The sequence below is a fragment of the Vicugna pacos genome, chromosome 1, assembly GCF_048564905.1.
Source record: "Vicugna pacos chromosome 1, VicPac4, whole genome shotgun sequence".
In the NCBI taxonomy this organism is placed as follows: Eukaryota; Metazoa; Chordata; class Mammalia; order Artiodactyla; family Camelidae; genus Vicugna; species Vicugna pacos.
This window is the reverse complement of record NC_132987.1, coordinates 73,909,691-73,927,043: the sequence shown is the minus strand read 5'-3', so window position 1 is coordinate 73,927,043 and position 17,353 is coordinate 73,909,691. Positions and strand designations below refer to the sequence as shown.

At 40.3% G+C, this 17,353-nt stretch overlaps 2 protein-coding genes across 8 annotated transcripts in view; one reads left to right on the top strand and one right to left on the bottom strand.

The window, feature by feature from the left end:
* Window positions 1-3,896, top strand: part of SLC35A5 (solute carrier family 35 member A5) — a 51,590-nt gene extending 47,694 nt beyond the window's left edge. For 6 of the 7 annotated variants that reach the window (XM_072965182.1, XM_006207559.4, XM_015241981.3 and 3 more), the window contains 2 exons: window positions 270-1,050; window positions 2,459-3,896. In XM_072965182.1, coding sequence (XP_072821283.1) covers window positions 270-1,050; window positions 2,459-2,527 — 850 coding nt within the window. In that variant the 3' untranslated portion in view covers window positions 2,528-3,896. The remainder of the gene's footprint in view (window positions 1-269; window positions 1,051-2,458) is intronic. The other variant, XR_012074571.1, reaches the window with a different exon arrangement.
* A 10,970-nt stretch (window positions 3,897-14,866) lies between these two features.
* Window positions 14,867-17,353, bottom strand: part of CCDC80 (coiled-coil domain containing 80) — a 32,057-nt gene continuing 29,570 nt past the window's right edge. The window contains exons 7-8 of the mRNA XM_006207561.4: window positions 16,464-16,544; window positions 14,867-15,372 (exon numbers count right to left, since the gene is read on the bottom strand). Coding sequence (XP_006207623.1) covers window positions 15,026-15,372; window positions 16,464-16,544 — 428 coding nt within the window. The 3' untranslated portion in view covers window positions 14,867-15,025. The remainder of the gene's footprint in view (window positions 15,373-16,463; window positions 16,545-17,353) is intronic.

Here is a 17,353-nt window from a genome sequence, read left to right as displayed (position 1 = left end):
AGGCTTAGTTAAATCTACAGGTTAAAAAGAAACTCACAATGAGGAGAAATGACTGAATGGCCTTAAGGGACAGTTACCATAAAAGTGAATAAAATTAACAAGTTCAAGAAGACACACCAACAGGTCTCCTTTGAACTTGAATTGTGGGGAATGCTAGCAAAAACGGTATAGTTCATGCAACCAAGGACTCAAGTGATTTTTCAGTAGAAACAGTTGATAGGAGAAGGGGGGAAATAGTATTAAAATCTCTTTTTTTCATCTTTGAACAGGAGGCATCTAAACTGGATACAGTGGGCTTCCCTCCTGATTCTATTTTTGTCTATTGTGGCCCTCACTTCTGGAACTGGGACGTCACAGCATAACCTGGCAGGACATGGATTTCATCACGATGCCTTCTTCAGCCCATCTAATTCCTGCCTTCTTTTCAGAAGTGAGTGTCCCGGAAAAGAGAATTGCACAGCAAAGGAGTGGACTTTTTCTACAGCTCAGTGGAACACTACAGCCAGGGTTTTCAGTCACATCCGACTTGGCTTGGGCCATATTCTTATTATAGTCCAGTGTTTCATTTCTTCAATGGCCAATATCTATAATGAAAAGATATTGAAAGAGGGGAACCAGCTCACTGAAAGCATCTTCATACAGAACAGCAAACTTTATTTCTTTGGCATTCTTTTTAACGGGCTGACCCTGGGCCTTCAGAGCAGTAACCGAGATCAGATTAAGAACTGTGGGTTTTTTTATGGACACAATGCATTTTCAGTAGCCCTTATTTTTGTAACTGCATTCCAAGGCCTCTCGGTGGCTTTTATTCTGAAGTTCCTGGATAATATGTTTCATGTCCTGATGGCCCAGGTCACCACAGTCATCATCACAACTGTGTCTGTCCTGGTCTTTGACTTCAGGCCCTCTCTGGAGTTTTTCTTAGAAGCCCCATCAGTTCTTCTCGCCATATTTATTTATAACGCCAGCAAGCCTCAAGGTCTGGAATATGCTCCCAGACAAGAAAGGATCCGAGATCTAAGCGGCAGTCTTTGGGAGCGCTCCAGTGGGGTAAGTTTGTGCGGGTGCTGCTTTTTGCCTGTTTTTCCCAAATGTAAAGCATGGTTATACAAGAAAAGAAATAGATTGGTGCTGACTTAACACAGGATGTATTGTATCTCTGGGATTTTTAAAAATCATTCAGCAAACATTCGTTGGACTTGTGTAAGGGATCTAATGCTGTCAGGGTAAGAAAAAGTATAAGTCACAGTCTCAAGGACTTTATGCATTAGCTGTATCAGAGAATATTATAGAGCCACAGAGCTGGAAGATGCCTCACCGGTTATCCTGTCCAGTCTCCCTAGTTTTACAAGTGAAGAAACAGACTCAGAGAGACTAACAGGTTTGCAGATAGTGAATGAAAGAACTGGTACTAAATCAATGAGGTCTGACTCCCAGTCCTTCACTCTTTACACCATAGTTGGGGAGATAAGCCTCATTCATAAGCAAACTTGATCTTCAACATTAGAATGTCTGATTAACTATAAGTGGAAAGCCCGGCCCCTTCATTTTCTCTGTAGTTATTCATAAACCAGAATGTGCCAGAAGGGCAGGCCTTGTTTATCTCACTGAGAAGGTGGTTTCCAAAAGGATCTATGCATGGAGAAGAAAACTGCTTTCTAGAAAAATACCTGTGCAGTTATTCTTAATACGTGTTATTCTACCAGTTACTTATAATTGTTTTAGGAATGTCTGCCAGTGATATTATTAGCAAATGAATAATCATCTTTTGGAGGTTCAAGTTAGGAGTTAGATTTTTAAATAAAACATGAAATAGAGTCCTCTATCTAGCTTCTAATTTACAGATTTCATGCACACACAAAATATGAAATATTTCACACAATGACCATTTCACTCTGGGAGTATTAAATCTGTTGCTTGTTAGAGTTCATGACAGGGCTTCCCTCAGTAATGCCTCTGAAGTCATGATACAACAGATTCTTAAGATGAAAAAATTACAAGCCGGGGTCCCAAATGCCCTGATCTCAGCCAGAATATAAATTCAGAATGCCTGTAATTCTTTTCCGCAAGTCTAATAACACTGCGTGTCCTGCTTTTTAGGTGAAAGAGAATCAATTTAGGTCACAAGGTCTCCTTCATAACCTGTTTCTCCAACCTTTAGTCATTTCCCTTGAATACCAGCAGAGGGCGCTCCTAACTTTGCTCTTGTTAACTTTGAAATTCAAGTACTGAGTTGCATTCCAGTTCTTTTCATGATCTCATTATATGTCTAAAATTAATTTTCCAAGAACTTAAGTATTTATTTCATTTCGTTTAACCAGGTTATAGTTTAATGAAATAAAATTTATTAGTAAGGTTTATCCATGATTTATTAGTAAGGTTTCTCCTCAGTAATCGTTAAAAATGCTGCATTTCTAGTTTTGTTTTAATTAATTACTGATTTCATGTTTCCTTTTAGGATGGAGAAGAACTGGAAAGACTTACCAAACCCAAGAGTGATATTGAATCAGATGAAGACACTTTCTAATTGGTACCCAGATAGTTGGCAACTCTTAGAAACCTTTTCACTTTTATAAACCAAGAACATTTCTGAAGCATAAAACTCTTTGTGTATATCTAACCACTCCAGAAATAATTCCAACCAAAGCTTAGAGTACCCAAAGGCCAAAAAGTTCTAAGGAACTGACATAAGAGTAATAGCTGGAGACTGCACTGATGGCCTGGTACTTGGTAGGTCACCAAGATATATTTGCAGATTATTTTCCTCATTCCTCTAAGGTTCCCAAAACTTGTAATAATCATGTTAGCTGTACCCTATAAATATGCAGGTAGAGATCAGTTTGCCAGATACTCATAATTATGTAGTTCTACTATGCATGCCATTGTCTTCCATTTTTTACCACGACTATCCCTTGAATTTTGAGGCCATGGAGATAGTCATTTTATAATTAAAAAGCAATGTGACTCTTTCTAAAAAATGTAGCTGAAGGACCTTAATAACCAGCCACAACATTTATTTAAGAGTAATTTAGTCTTTGCTAAAGGTTTTGCCAAAGAAGCAATTTTTCAACAAAACCTCAGAATTTTTATTTTTAGGAATTTGTAGGGAATTTGATTTTTGTGGTTATCTTTTGATGTTTTTCTACACAAATAAGCTTCAGTTTAGGTCAAAGTTGCCTCCCAGTCACACAATTATCACTTAAACCAGCCATGGTGGGTTTTTTCTCCTCAGTTTGACCTCGTTATTCTTGGGTTACTCTGTTTTGGAGAACTAATAGGAAGCTATTTTATTTTATTAGTCATTAAATAGAACTTATGATTATTACATATCTTCGTATCATGTTCTGTTCCTAAGGGTTGAGACATTGGCTTCAGAATCATGCCAGGTTGTCAGTAAGACTAATGCTGAAGAGTTCCTTTTAAAAGAGTCACTATGCTAACAAATGGCTTTTACTGAAGTATGAATAATATTACTCTAAAAAAAAGAAGGTCAATAATAAATAAAGCACTTTATAGTAACCATATTTCACACTTAAACTGCATGGTATTTTTTGAGGTATTTTTGCATGCATCCAATTGAGTCTGTGAGGTAGAGAGGTCAAGTGATAGGTAATTTAAAAACAAGGAAACAAGTGACTTGTCCAGGGCCATACAGCTGGATTGCAATAGGATGAGAGTGGCCTCAGCTAAACAGGCCTGGGTGTTTACAGAGCACCGCACTGTAAATGTGAGCTTTAAGATGTCATTTTCCTGCAGACTGTATGTACATCTCTCCTTTCCCCTAATTTTCATACAGATAAACATAAGATAATACTATTACATAATCCATCTGTGATATCTAGAATAAAATGGCAAGAGTTAGTGGAAATTTATAAATAAAAGAATTATTAAACCCATATCTTGTGTTGCCACTCTGTCATGTGGGGTGGGGTACAGAGTATTTTTAATTTCAAAACATGTAATCTCAAAACAACTTTCAAAACGTTCTCTTTCAGTAGACCTTGACTGCTGAGAATAGCAAAACTCTTCGCCTTATTATAGGCATCCCATCAGCGTTATAAGGAATAAGATTACTTTGTTATGGCAATTCATTTTAAAGGTAAAGAAAATCAGCTATAGGAAGACCTCGCTTTTAAGAAATAGAGCATATAAACTTACTTATCTTATGGAACATAAAATTGCAACAGTATTATTGGTAAAGGTATTGCCTACAGAATACAGCAGATGCCACTAGTTCGTGGAGACTGGTTTCCCTATTTATGGTTGCTTTTTTCACCCTACTTTTCAGAAAAGCATTTATTGTCCAGAGTAAGGTATACTCGTGTTACAAATTAATTAGAAAGAAGGAGCTGGAACTAAAATGTGAGGTTCTGGTGTGGATGCACTGGAGTGCAGTTGACCCCCCAACACAGGTCTGAACGGTGCAGGTCCACTTACATGCAGATTTTTTCAGTAAGTACTTACGGTGTTACAGGATGAGCCGTTAGCTGAATCCTCCGACGTGGAAATGCAGATGTCAGTATCCATGGAGGGTCCTGGAACGTTTTCCCCTGTAGATACCAAGGGACGACTGTACTTTGTGAGCACTCCTGTTTCAATAGAATAACTGGAAGGTGAGAGGTCTAGAAGCCGTATCCTATCTTCTTAGGTGCTCTTGGATCAAGGGTATAACCTGGGGAAAAGAGTGACTGCCAAGTGGGAAAAGAAGTGGACTTCTTTCCTATTCGAAAGAACCGAGCTACAGTGCAAATTAAAGGGTGACGAGAGGGGCAAGTGTAGCTCAGTGGTAGAGGGCCTGCCTAGCATGCACAGGTCCTGGGTTCAATCCCCAGTACCTCCATTAAAAAAAAAAAAAATTAAGGGTGACGGTTGTTCTTTCCTTACAAGGAAGGCTCTCCAAACAAATACTGCTTTTCAACAGTGGAGAAGGCCGTCCTGAAGAGTAGTAGAGAGGGGTAGTAAACTCCCTGTCACTGAAGTGCTGAGGAGAGACTGTATCAGCGGGACGTTTTAGAAGAGAGCCCATCATTGATACAGAAGTTGGACTGAGTGATTTCTGAAGTCCCTTCCTGTTTCCAGATTCTCTTCTAAGTGGTTATGACCTATAACCAACGCACTGAATCTGCTCCCTCCAGAGTTTTTGAATAGCCTTTGGTTGGACCACAAGCATGGCCTGCAGTGACCTGATTCCAGCTCTGTCACTGATCCAAGAACCAGACTTCCATCCAGTGCTACCTAATCCTGAGGGGAAGCCGGATGTGGCTGTTGGTTATAGAGGGAAAGATGGCTTTGATTCAGGATCCCAAATCCTTGGCCAGCTGCGTCCTGCTGCCGCAGGTTTTCAGGGTCCGTGTGCAGAGAAGTCCCTAGGGGAGAGTTACTTTGTTTACACCTCTAAGGCTTTTTGCGTCTGAATCCCCACATGGAAGCCCAGTTGCTTATGAGCTGGGTTAGACCGTGTGGAGCTGCCGGGAATCCCTTCACTCCTGTACAGGCCCGACCTTCACCTAACACCGCCCAGGTCCTCCTTGGCAACTCCTGCTTTAACCTGTCTGATTTTCCCTGTGAACTCCTCTACTATCCTAGTGTGGGGAAGAGGCAGAGAAAGTCAAACCCAAAGGAAATAGAGTTGTTTTCCTTCTCTAAAGCCTAGAGCAGACTTTCTGAAATCGAGTTATATATATATATCCCTCTTTTAAAGGAAAAAAAAACATTGCATTGATCTCAGTGTTGACCCTTTTTCTACTTGACTATTATTTCAGTGCATTCAGTATGTCTATACTATGAAGCATAAACTTCTTGCTTGTAGTTTTTATACAGAAACCAAAACAAATTCACAATTCAAATATAAAGCTATAAAACCAGTAAATTTTCAATTCAAATAGGGATTTAGTGAGAAAGTGATATTTCGCTCAAACGGAATCACGATAAACTCCCTAACAGACCTGCAGAACTGTTCTCACTTGCTGTTTCCCTTGCTTCAAGCACCATCCTGTCTGCCAAGATAACGGAAACCTGCTGACACTGCTGGTGATGCATTTAATCCTGCTGGGATTTATCAACCCATGTCCCTAACAATCCCATACGGATGTGGTGTGAGTCAGGCTGCCAACTCCCACAGGTCTTGATGCCCTGGAAAGATTTTAAAAACGTCAGCTTTATATGTTCCCTGAAGCTTTGAAATAACTCACCAATCAAATCGCCGAGGCTTGGCACTTTTGTGAGGAGTACGGTTTTTTCCCACAACATTCTCTCTTCCTCATCCTCTTTTTGGTTCACTCTTGATCATTTATATTTTGCTAAAAATTTAAGCATCCAAATTTATTTGCACAGGAAATAAATTTATGAACTTATGAATATTCTCATCATTCTTTTTAATTTCCTCTTTATAGTTCTATTTTCTTTCTCATCTTTAATTTTGTGTATGAATGGTATCTATTAGTTTTTAAAAAATAGGTTAATGAGCAGTTTCTAATTAATTTTTACTTTATTAAAGTTTATTGTGTTTTATTTTTCTAAAGTTTGTTTTGTTCTTTTTCCATCTTACCTACTTCAGATGCATTTATTTTCTTTCTTGTTTGTTAATGAACATGATTATAACTAGTAGAAAAATTTCTGGGAGTGAGTAGATTTTAGGCCAGTCCCTAAAGACTATAAAATACAGCATTATCATTATTATTATTTTCTAATTCTGTTTTGAGTCAAAGGTAGTATGAGTGAGGATTTTACTCATACTTCTGTTAACTTTTAGTTTTTATACACTTGGTTAAAAGATTAGATCTGTCCCCTTTTGTTATTTGCATATTTTTACTGAACTTATTATTGTAGTTTGACTCATCCTTTATGCAACAACTTTTCTGAGAAAGTTGGTATTGCTTTGATATTTTGAACCAGTTTGAAAGTTTCTTGTCATGTTTGAGATTTATTTAACTTGCATTTCTAGTCTGTTTCATTGCTAAGTTACTTTTACATTTTTAAAAGCAAATTTGGAAGCTTATTTATAAATCTTTCAATCTCAAAAATTAAAATATGGTCATCGACTCCTTTCACTGAGAGATGAGGAACTTAGGTTTTTGCGTTTTCTCCCAACTCCCAGTTTTTCTTAATAAGCTCTGAGAATTTCATCCAGGTCTGCTCTACTGTATTGCAGCTATGCTAAGGCAGGTGTTTCCACCTGACCATCTCTGAAACTGGGATGTTTTAAACAACGGCATGTTGCAACATCTGCTGCCTTCTGGCGGTAATGACGATGTTGTCTCTGCTTGCACACGCAGGTGTTTGGCGTGTTTGGCGTGTCTGGGTCACAACAACTTCTTGGAGTTTCAATCAACAAACCACTTAAGGGCCATTTGAGGAGAGGATAAGAGGTTGTTGTCTGAAAGTCTTTCATCGATACCCCCAGTAAGATCAGGAACAGAACATGCCAGCATCAAATTTTACCGAATGAGTGCCAATAACTTGGAAGATGCTGGAGACAGCAGAGAATTTTTTAAGGAATTGCCTCCTTGTCATCAGTTCTCTCAATGGCGCAGAGGACTAATCTGTCTGGAGACCTCGGACACCTAGGATTCTGCTTTAAAAAATGATTCAAGAGATTCTAGCCCGAAATGGGAAGATGTTTTAGAAGTAGCTTAATTTTTTTAACTTCTAGTTTCCCTTTTTATGAAATCAGAGAATGCCACCTGATAATTACAAGGTCTTTACAAGCTCTTTAAACAAATTTGAAATAAAAATTCTAAACTAGAAAAAAATAGTATGTTTAATTATGTTTCTTAGCAGGACACAAAATAGTGGTGCCTCTGAGATTTGCTGCTGTCACGGATATGATGAAATGTGGAAGTTCTTTTAAAAATGTTTCATTATGCACTTTTTCTTTCAGGAATTAATAGTTTGCCTTTTAGTTTGTAATCCCAATTATCCCAACTAATTAAACTTTATTTGTTCATGATATAACTTCCTCATTCATAACTTTTTAATGTCAGTTCATCTCTGAGCTGGGAGCTATCTTAAAAATAGACTTTTCTCTTCTGAAAGTGTTTTTGGCTGATACACTTCCTGAGGTTTTTGTTTATTTTTTACTTTTTTAGCATCTAATAACTATTTACTAATTGCAAACTTTTTCTAATCATATTATTGCTCAAAGAAGTTTTGCACTTTTATTACTTTCTATAGCTGTTTAATATAAATGGCAGCTTGTCTGAAAAATAATTCTTGTCACCCTTTTTTCATCAGAGATCTCTTTTTTATCATTTAGTGTTGCCAGGCCCAATATTTGCCACGAAAGTGTGTAGGTAAAATCTCCCCTTCCCAGTTAGTCTTTTCCTGGACCCTGAATGCTGTCTTTGAAGTTCTGCTAAAGGTTAGAAGCTGCTTGAAGGAGGTGGGAGGGAGGCAGGACCATAGGAAACTACCAGAAGGGAACTTCCCGGGTGTGTACTTTTCCTCTCTTGGTTGAAAGTCCTGCTTCGAGAGCACGTTCCATAAAGATAGTGGTGGTACTGTCTCCTGTTGTGGGGAGGGGGTATCACCTGAGTTTGTTCCTGTTTGAGGCTGAGCCCCTCCTAACCTGCTAGGAAGTCAGGTTCAGTGAAGTGCCTTGAAAGCAGCACACACTTCTCTACAGCGCATTAGGCACACTCCACTCTACAGCTACAGTGCAATTTGCTACGAGAATTTTTATATCGTGTACTTATATGCTATACATTCTTATATTTCATGTTACATACATTTAACTTACTATATGAAATATTTTAATATTGCTTATTTTGTAAGGTTTTATATGTAAGATTTACACACACTGCCCTACTGCAAAGATTTCCCATGTTGATTTATTAAGAAGGACTCACAGGCTCCACAGAGCCCACTCATATAAGACTTTTATTTAAGGAGAAGGATATGGTGCAGCAAGAAAAGGAGAGTGCAGACACTGCAGATCCAAGAGCGATCCCTTGCCTAAGCTCCCAGGGGTCCTTATTTATACTCAGAGACCACACTGTCTCCAGCTTGAACCACCAAGACCTGTGGGAGGAAACTTGACTTTGGGAGAGCTCAGAGTAGAATTTCCCAGGATTTTTATGCCTCTCTGGCCATGTAATCAGCCGGGTTTACGTAATCTATTAGGCCAGTTGGAAACCATCATTAAAAAAATTAACCCTGAGGATCCCTAGGGGAGTTTCAAACTTTAAACAGCACATCATAAATCCCACTGCCCTTAACTTGGCCGAGAGTTAAAAACCAGATGCCATTATGTCCCCAAACATCAAGAGAGCTTTTCCAGTCAAGCTGCAAACCAACTCTGCCTTCCATATGTATACCCTTATCTCAAAACCTCCTTCCTTCAGTTAGGAAGTTTGGTGGGTCAGACAGCGGAAAAAAGGGCATAGCCATGTCATTTATCTTTGGCCTCTCAGTCACAGCCAGTCCTTGCATGGGCAGTAGGCTGCAAGTGTGTTACTGATCCTTCCTAGTGCCGTTTCCCCAAGACGGTGGTGGTCAACAGACGCACATTACTCAAAGTCCATGCTTTGAGATTAAGGCTATTCCTTAGTTCAGTCTTCAAGATTTCATCCATAAATCCACTATTTATTGTTGATTTTGGTTGATTTCAGGGAAGGGGGTAGTGTTTATGAATGAAATAACATGAGTACCACCATCTTTCCATGGACATCCAGACAACTGCTAAATCTAGGAGAGGTAAGAAGCTCCTAGGAGAAGCAGTGCCTGCACTGTGAGTATCCAAAAGCCACTGACCATGGTGGGCATGCAGTCAACATGGGGTACTTGCTCGAATCGTGTGGAGCCTGACAGGAAGAGCAACATAATCACTGCAGCCTCCAAAAGATTGAAGAACTATCATCACTTATCTCTCCCTGGTCCCTTCCTCCTATACCTCCTCCCCCCCAGTAAGGACCCATCACTGATTTTTTTTAATAATAGACAATTTTTTAGAGCAGTTTCAGATTTACAGCAGAATTGAGCAGAAAATACAGAGTTCCCACATAGCCCTCCCCACCCACACATATATACCCCCCTACCCTCAACATCCCTCATCAGTGTGGCATATTTGGTACAACTGATGAACCTACATGGACACATTATTATCAACCAAAGTCCATAGTTTACATTACATTGTCATTCTTGATGTTGTACATTCTATGGGCTTTGACAAATGCATAATGACATGTAGCCACCACTATAATTTTATACAGAATAATTTCATTGCCCTAAAAATCCCTTGTGCTCCATCTATTCATCCCTCCCTCTCTCCTTCTCCCCAAACGACCCATCATTGATTATATATACTATCCTATAATTAACTGTATACATGACAGTGCCCTACTAATCTGTACTGGGAAATGTCTTTTTCAGTTTCATATTCCTGGCTTCTAGCAGAGTACATAGACAATAGCATAAAGGCAATGAATGTTTGAATCATCATATAGCTTGAGCATAACTTGAAAACTAGAATCTCGGTTTAGGAACTGTAATGACTAGATGATTCTCTACACACGTGAAGACTTTCAGCTATTCCTGATCAGGCCTTGCCCTATTTGGGCGTATTCCTGCCTCTGCCCACCCTGTTCTAATTTGGCTCTCTAAAGAGTGTTCATGACAAGGAGCAAGCCAAAGGTAGAAAAGAGGGCTAGAGAAGATGAACAGAATGATGGAGTCCCCAGGAGGAGTTTATTCTTCCTCTAACTTTTTTGGGAAGGAAAGGGAGTCTTGCTTCCAGGGATTAGCAATCTTCTAGAAATGATTTGCCAAGCTGCTCCCTACTGCTCTCCTTCAAGGATCTCCTTCTGTACTGTAGATGTCCTTGGAAAGGGTGGCACCTTCAGCCGGGGGGTCACACCTAACCAGCTGTAGCCCTCTGTGAGTCAGAATGGCTGAGGAGAGAGGGGCCTGGGAAAGGAGAAAAGGGTCAGGAGGGAGGAAAGGGATGCTTAAGGGAGAGGAGGAAAGCCAAAGAAGATTTTGCCCAGGATCAGTTTTAGTTGTTTAAAATCATCCCACCCCTTTACCCAGCCTCCTTGGCACATGTATCAACCCATGGGTTGGAAGGTGGAGGACCACTCTTGCTTTCTAGAAGGAAGTACTAACATTTAAGGTCTCTGAAGTCTGTGCGGGGACTGCCCACGTTTCCAAACTTCAGGTGATGAGTGTGGTCCCTAAATCAGGGAATTTGTGTTGAAGAACAAGCATATGCCTTGTTGAAGGAACTCTCTAAATGTTCAGGAAGCTCACAGTCCTGGCCAGGCTGAATTCCTTGGATGCTCTAGCCGGGCTGTTAAGGCGATGATGAGGGTTTCTGTGTTTTAGAGGTGATGACCCGTTCGGATCTCAGCCGCAGCAGTGCACTGAGCTGGGAAGAATTCAGCCAAGTTGCTTAATATCTTCCCCTATTACCATAAAAATTTGGAACTGGTTAAGTCTGGGTTCTCTGAGAATTTAACCTTGATTGGATCATAGAAAGCCTCTAAGCTTAACATTCAACTCCCTAAAGGCCAGGAAAGATTCATAAATGTCACAGAGTTAGAGAAAACTTAAATATCTAGTCCTACGCTCTCATTTGGAGATGAGAACTGAGTCCCAGAAGTTAAGACAGGTCAGGTGAATCTCAGGTCAGGGCAAGGAGGAATGGTTTTCCCAAGTTCCATGGCCTTTTTAAAACACCCATCAAATTCTGTTACAACTGGCCCTTTGCCCCTCACCAAATTTAGTGTAAAGTGCCTAACAATTACTTTTTTAATTGTAGCATAAATCCTTAACATTAAGCTTTTGATTGTCAAGGCATCCATTTTAAAGACATTCACATTGAATAAACATTTTGGCAGCTACACAATAGTCACAGATCCAGCAGCCCCACGAATTCCCTATTGGAAAGCCCTGGGCGACCGGGGTACCAGACCGCTTGAGGGGCCCCACTTTCCCCTTCCGGTGCTCTAATCCCACTTTCATGTTTTAAATTCACCAATAAAGAGTAAACCCGCAAAACCCTAGGCACCCCACCTTGAACCCCAGTGCAGGCTCTCTCCCCCGTCTGTGCTCCTGCAGCCTCGCTGTGTGTATCCTCCAGGACCTGTGAGTAATGAACCTTGTTTTTTTATAAAGATTCTTGATGGTCGGTGAAATAAAATTCGTATTTTATGGCAAAATGAGAAAAATTTTAAAGTAAAATTTTCTTCACCCATTTGGGCTGCGTCCCTCCCCATTAGTGTGTATTGTGCATCTGTATTAACCAAGCCTCCTTAGGAGATAACCTACCTTCTTAATCTCATCCAGGGTCACAACTTCTTAGGAAATAATCTTCCTTCTTAATCTTGTAAGGGACCACTATGACCCAAGACTCACTGCTCGCTTTGTATATGTAGGTCTGTAAACTGTCAATAATGCATCATCACTTGACATATAACCCTTTGTCTCCAAGGTTTGTGTAACCATGCTTTGTTCTCTAACGGATGGGACAGCCCTTGGAGCTTTCTGAAAGACTGTCTCCCAGGTTATATTCCTCAGGTTGGCTCGACTAAAAGCTCCCATTTCTTTCTTAGATCAACTATTGATTAATTTTTTTGTCAACATGGTTGTTGCTGAAGTGTGTCTGGCGATTATAAGAACCACAAGGGCCGGTCCGACCACAACACTGGCTCCACAGGGGAGACAACTGTAGGGGCTGCCCCAGATAGCACAGACCCAGGTGAGGGCCCCAGGCATTCCTAGCTGACAGCACCACCGTGGACAGGCTGAGACCACCAGGAAACACCACCCCAACCTTGATTTCTTACATTCTTAATAACATGTTCAGAACTAAGGGGAAAGTCTGGCATTGGGAGCTTGGCACCCACTCTGAGAGGACTAAAGAGAAGGAGTCAGCATTTTCACTGAGCTTCATTTGACATTGAGAGTACTCACCAACCACACCCACTATCTGCACACCCCAAGCCATTAAGTACAGAGCAGCCGCGGAGGAGAAAGGAGGAAAGAAAAGCAATGGGCAGGGAAACGGGAGTTAGTGGTGGCAGAGAAAGGACAGAGGTTCTTTTTAAGAGGCTTCTCTTTTTCTGGCATCTCCATACAGTGCTGAGTACTGAGATCATCAGCCAGGGTCAGCTGGGGCCACCCTTCACCTTAATCCTAGGCTACTTTTATCCTCAAGGCTCTCAGAGCTGAGAAGGTGTGAGCTTCATTGTTAACGCTATTCCAGAAAATGAGACTAGCCGGGCTCCACCAACTCCCCTGGGCTGCCAGCCTCTGTAACAGGGGAAGGACCTCTCTGCTGAATTAGTACTCCCCTCAGAGCCCTGGGATTTCTCTGGTGAAAAGCAACTATTGGAAATTCACGGAAGGGAATCATGACAACCAGTCACTTCGGTGAGGCTGTGTCCATTTCAGAGTCTTCCAGATTTCCCTAACTCAACTGGTGCTTCACTTTCTAAATTCCATGAATCCATAATCTTTCTCAGAAACCATATTTTATTTGTTTCTTATCTTTTGTTGTTGCTGGTTTTTAGAAGGAAATGCTTTTGTAGAAAAGCAATACTCAGATTTCGAACCACCTGATGTATACCACTCCAAGACAGATTCAGGTTACCTAACTCTCCAGTCCTCCCATTTGCCGAGATTTACTCGGTATTTTTCCAGATTATAGGATTTGAGCACATCACCAGTAACATCTTCCTCTGAGTGTGTTTCAGCCCCTTTGCTGAGCTATGGCTTATCCTACAGAATTCCAAATGATTATCCACAACTTCGCCCACTCATTAGAGGAAGGGGAGTTCAGATGCATTGCTGATGAGAATATCAGCATATATGCTTGAAAAACTTATCTCAGGTTATGAAAAAGCGTTGTCTTCCTTTGTGTACAGGAGCTAGAAATTTATTAATATTATTCTCTAAGTAAATTTTCTATTATTCCTATCTAACTAGTATTTTTGGAAGATGAAATAATAAAAATAATGTTACTTGGTTACAGTTTGCTGAAAAAAAAGAAAGGTAAGAAAGAAGGAATGAAGAGAAAGAGGGAGGGAGGAAAGGAGGCTATTTAGTTTATATGCCATATGTAAAACATAAGTGCTCTATTTCACAGACAAGGATTGCATTTTGCACTCCAGCTACAATTTTATCCGCTCTAATTTAGGAACATTTTCCTTTGAAAACAGAAAGAACCCCTGAATGTAATCCCTTTCTTGGTCATTTTATTTTACAAGGTGCCAGTACGGGAAAAGCCCGCCAGCAGTGCGGACGGGAGCCCAGCGTGCGGAGCCCAGGTTTCCCTTGCCGGGAACTCCGTGGTACCTAACAGAACACTGAAGGGATCACCTCTAGCTGCAGGGCCAGATTCTGGTGGCGATTCAGAGGTTCCTTTCCCCTGCTCTCTCTCTGAACAGACACTAAAGATAACAGAAGCAGGGCAGGAAGTGGCTATGATAACAAAGCTGAGCTCTGGCTTTCCCCTGGCTTTGGCAGCCAAAATCACTGGACTCCTGTGGTATCAAGCCTCAGCGAGGAAACTCACAGGATAAAGTAGAGTCATCTTAATCATTTTTAGACTGACAGGTCAAAAAGGGTAAAGAAACCATCTGCTGTGTCTGTTTCATCTGCTCAGCTGTTCATCTGAAAACATCTGTGCTGTGATCTTTAATTTCCTTTAACAATCATAGTTTTCACTTACCAATTAATACTAAAAAAGAGTAAAAGAGAGGTATAAATACTTATTCTACAGAATTTTGTATACCAAATCATGTCCACCATGTTAGAAAAGGAAAATACCCATTTTCAATGCCATTATTCAGCAGCAGATCCCCACCAGTTAGAGAAACTATTCTTTTAAATGTCTTTATGATGTAAAGCTTCAATAACAACTCATGAGTAGGCAAAAGTTTGCTATTTATTTAATCTTGGAAGAACACTGAAAGAAAAAGGCAGGGAATGTAGGCAGTGTGGGAAAACTCTCCTTTACGTAGCTGGCCACATGTGCCTTTAAGAGCTGCAGAGAAAACTGGCTGGGGCTAAGGTTACATATTTCTGTTCAGTAAGGGTATCCATGGTGGTAACTCTCATGGTGACGGTAGTCATCCTGATAACCATCCTGGTATCCTTGGTGGTAACTATGGTAACCATAGCCTGCATACTCATCTTCTGGGCAGCGCATCCCCAGGGACTGCTGAATGGCCATTTCCTGTCTCCGGAGTTGCATTGAATCAATTAAATCATACACAATCACCATGGACCACATTGGGGAAGGATACCAGGATTTCACATTTCCATCTTTTCCGACTAGAAGCATGGAGAAGTACTCTGGGCTCACTTGAAAATAGTTACGTATGTCTTTCACCAAATGGGCTGGTACGTCTTCTCGTTCCACAACAGAGCTCCCTAGAATAGGATTAGAAAATTTGTTAGTGAATTAAAGAGGCAGCACTCAGGAAAGCATCAAAGCGAGAAGAAACAGAAATCTGTATTCACAAGAATAGAGAGAGGACCCAGGAGTCTGTTCTTTTTAGCTCAAAAATCCAATTAAAGTTTGCTGGTTTTTTCTACTAGAAATTAAATGTTTCTGCCATTACGCAACATTGTTAGTGTCAAACTTTGGGGCACATTATGTCTCTTTATGGGAATATTACAAAATGTAAAAACAGTCCCTTCATTTAATCCTGGCAAGATTAATTTCTCTAAAATTTGTCACTAACAAAGATTACATTGTTAATATTTTTAAGTTTATTTCCAATTAGCTTAGTTTCTTCTTTGCAATTACAGTTTTCCTTTTGATGCTGTTGTCTTTATAACAAAAACCTTATTTCATTGTCAAAGGTGAGAAATACCAATTACCTAAGAGCTGGATGAATGTTTTTAAACTATTATGATTAGTAAAAAGAAGAAAGGGGAGGGGAAAGGGTGCTGAGACTTCCTGGGTGCCTGCTGTCTCCAGCATTGTGCCAGGGACTTTACACACATTATCTCAGGCAAAGAGCTTGGTACTGGACGGAAGGACTGGACTTCCTTTCTGAAACCTTTAGTCACTGGTAATTTTCTTTCAGCTTCTCTGAGCCTCTCAGTCTATGTCCTCATCTGTTGAAAGGGAATCAGTGAGATACGACCTTTGTGCCTCAGAAAACTATTGTGAGAATTAAATGAGATAATATAGATGAAAGTGCTTTGTAAACAGATAAAGCTCTATGCAGACAGAAAAGAATTACAGATTTCAATTAAGAAAATGGATACTTTTGCTGTCACTTAGCAATGAGTTTATGTTAAAAACAATATTAATGCTTGTGCCCCACTTCCCCTCCTGCTACACGCATCCTGTGCACACACACACACACACACACGTGCACACGCACACGTGAGAACGGAGGATTTAGTGACCTTTCTTCACCTGAGGGGTACACACGCTGCTTACATAGAGCCTAATACAATTTAACTGAATTTATCATAGTTCATACTGTTTTAAGGAAACAGTACTTTACCATTAATCGGAAACAGTTCTAAAACGCCCCCTATTTCCTCTCCGACACCTAAAAGCTTCAGAATGGTTATGTGGCGCAGACCTGAAAGAAAAAACGAAAGTCGTAGAATTCGTTAAGTCCTCCTTCCAAAGACTTGACGCCTGAAAGTTAAAAATCTCGAAGTTTAAAAAGAACATAGACCATAACCTGATCAGGTAAAATAATTCATTTTTAAGTTTTTCCATTAAAAAGTATTTAAATACTTGTAAAACCTTGAAAAAGACCAAGTGCAGATTTTAGGATTAACAGCAGGGTCAGCTGTGGTTTTGTTTTGTTTTGTTTTTGTAGGTTGAAATAGAAGACTTCGCTCTTTAAACTGGGATTCTCACTGTCAAATGACAAAACAAAAATAAAGCCATTGGAGCTTTAAAATATCTGAGATGATCTAAGCTCATTAGTGTCCCCCTCCTAAAAAAAAGTCATGCCTGAAGTTGTAACAGTTAACATGGGGAGAATTTTTAACTTTCTCTCAGAGGAAAGACCATAAACCCCAGCCATCGTGATTGTTTAAGAAATCGTTCAGGCTTTTTCAAACAAAAGGCTCTGGGTTGAAAGGTCAGGTTCTTATCACTTATTTAAAAGACTCAAAGGGGTAGCACTCAGGCAGGCACGGCTTGCTTCCCACCCTCAGCTAAAGTTTCAGGAAAGGAGAGAAGGTCATGCCTTGGTAGCTTGTTGGAATTCTTTTGAAGACGCAGCGCACGTGAGGGGATTCAGAAGAAAGAACACAGGAAGACACGGGGGCTGTCGATTCATCCTGTCAAGGTTGCATGGTTTTAGACAAAATCCCAGCCTAGTCACACTAATAGCTTGGAACCAATAAATATGAATGTTGATGGTGCTGATTGTCC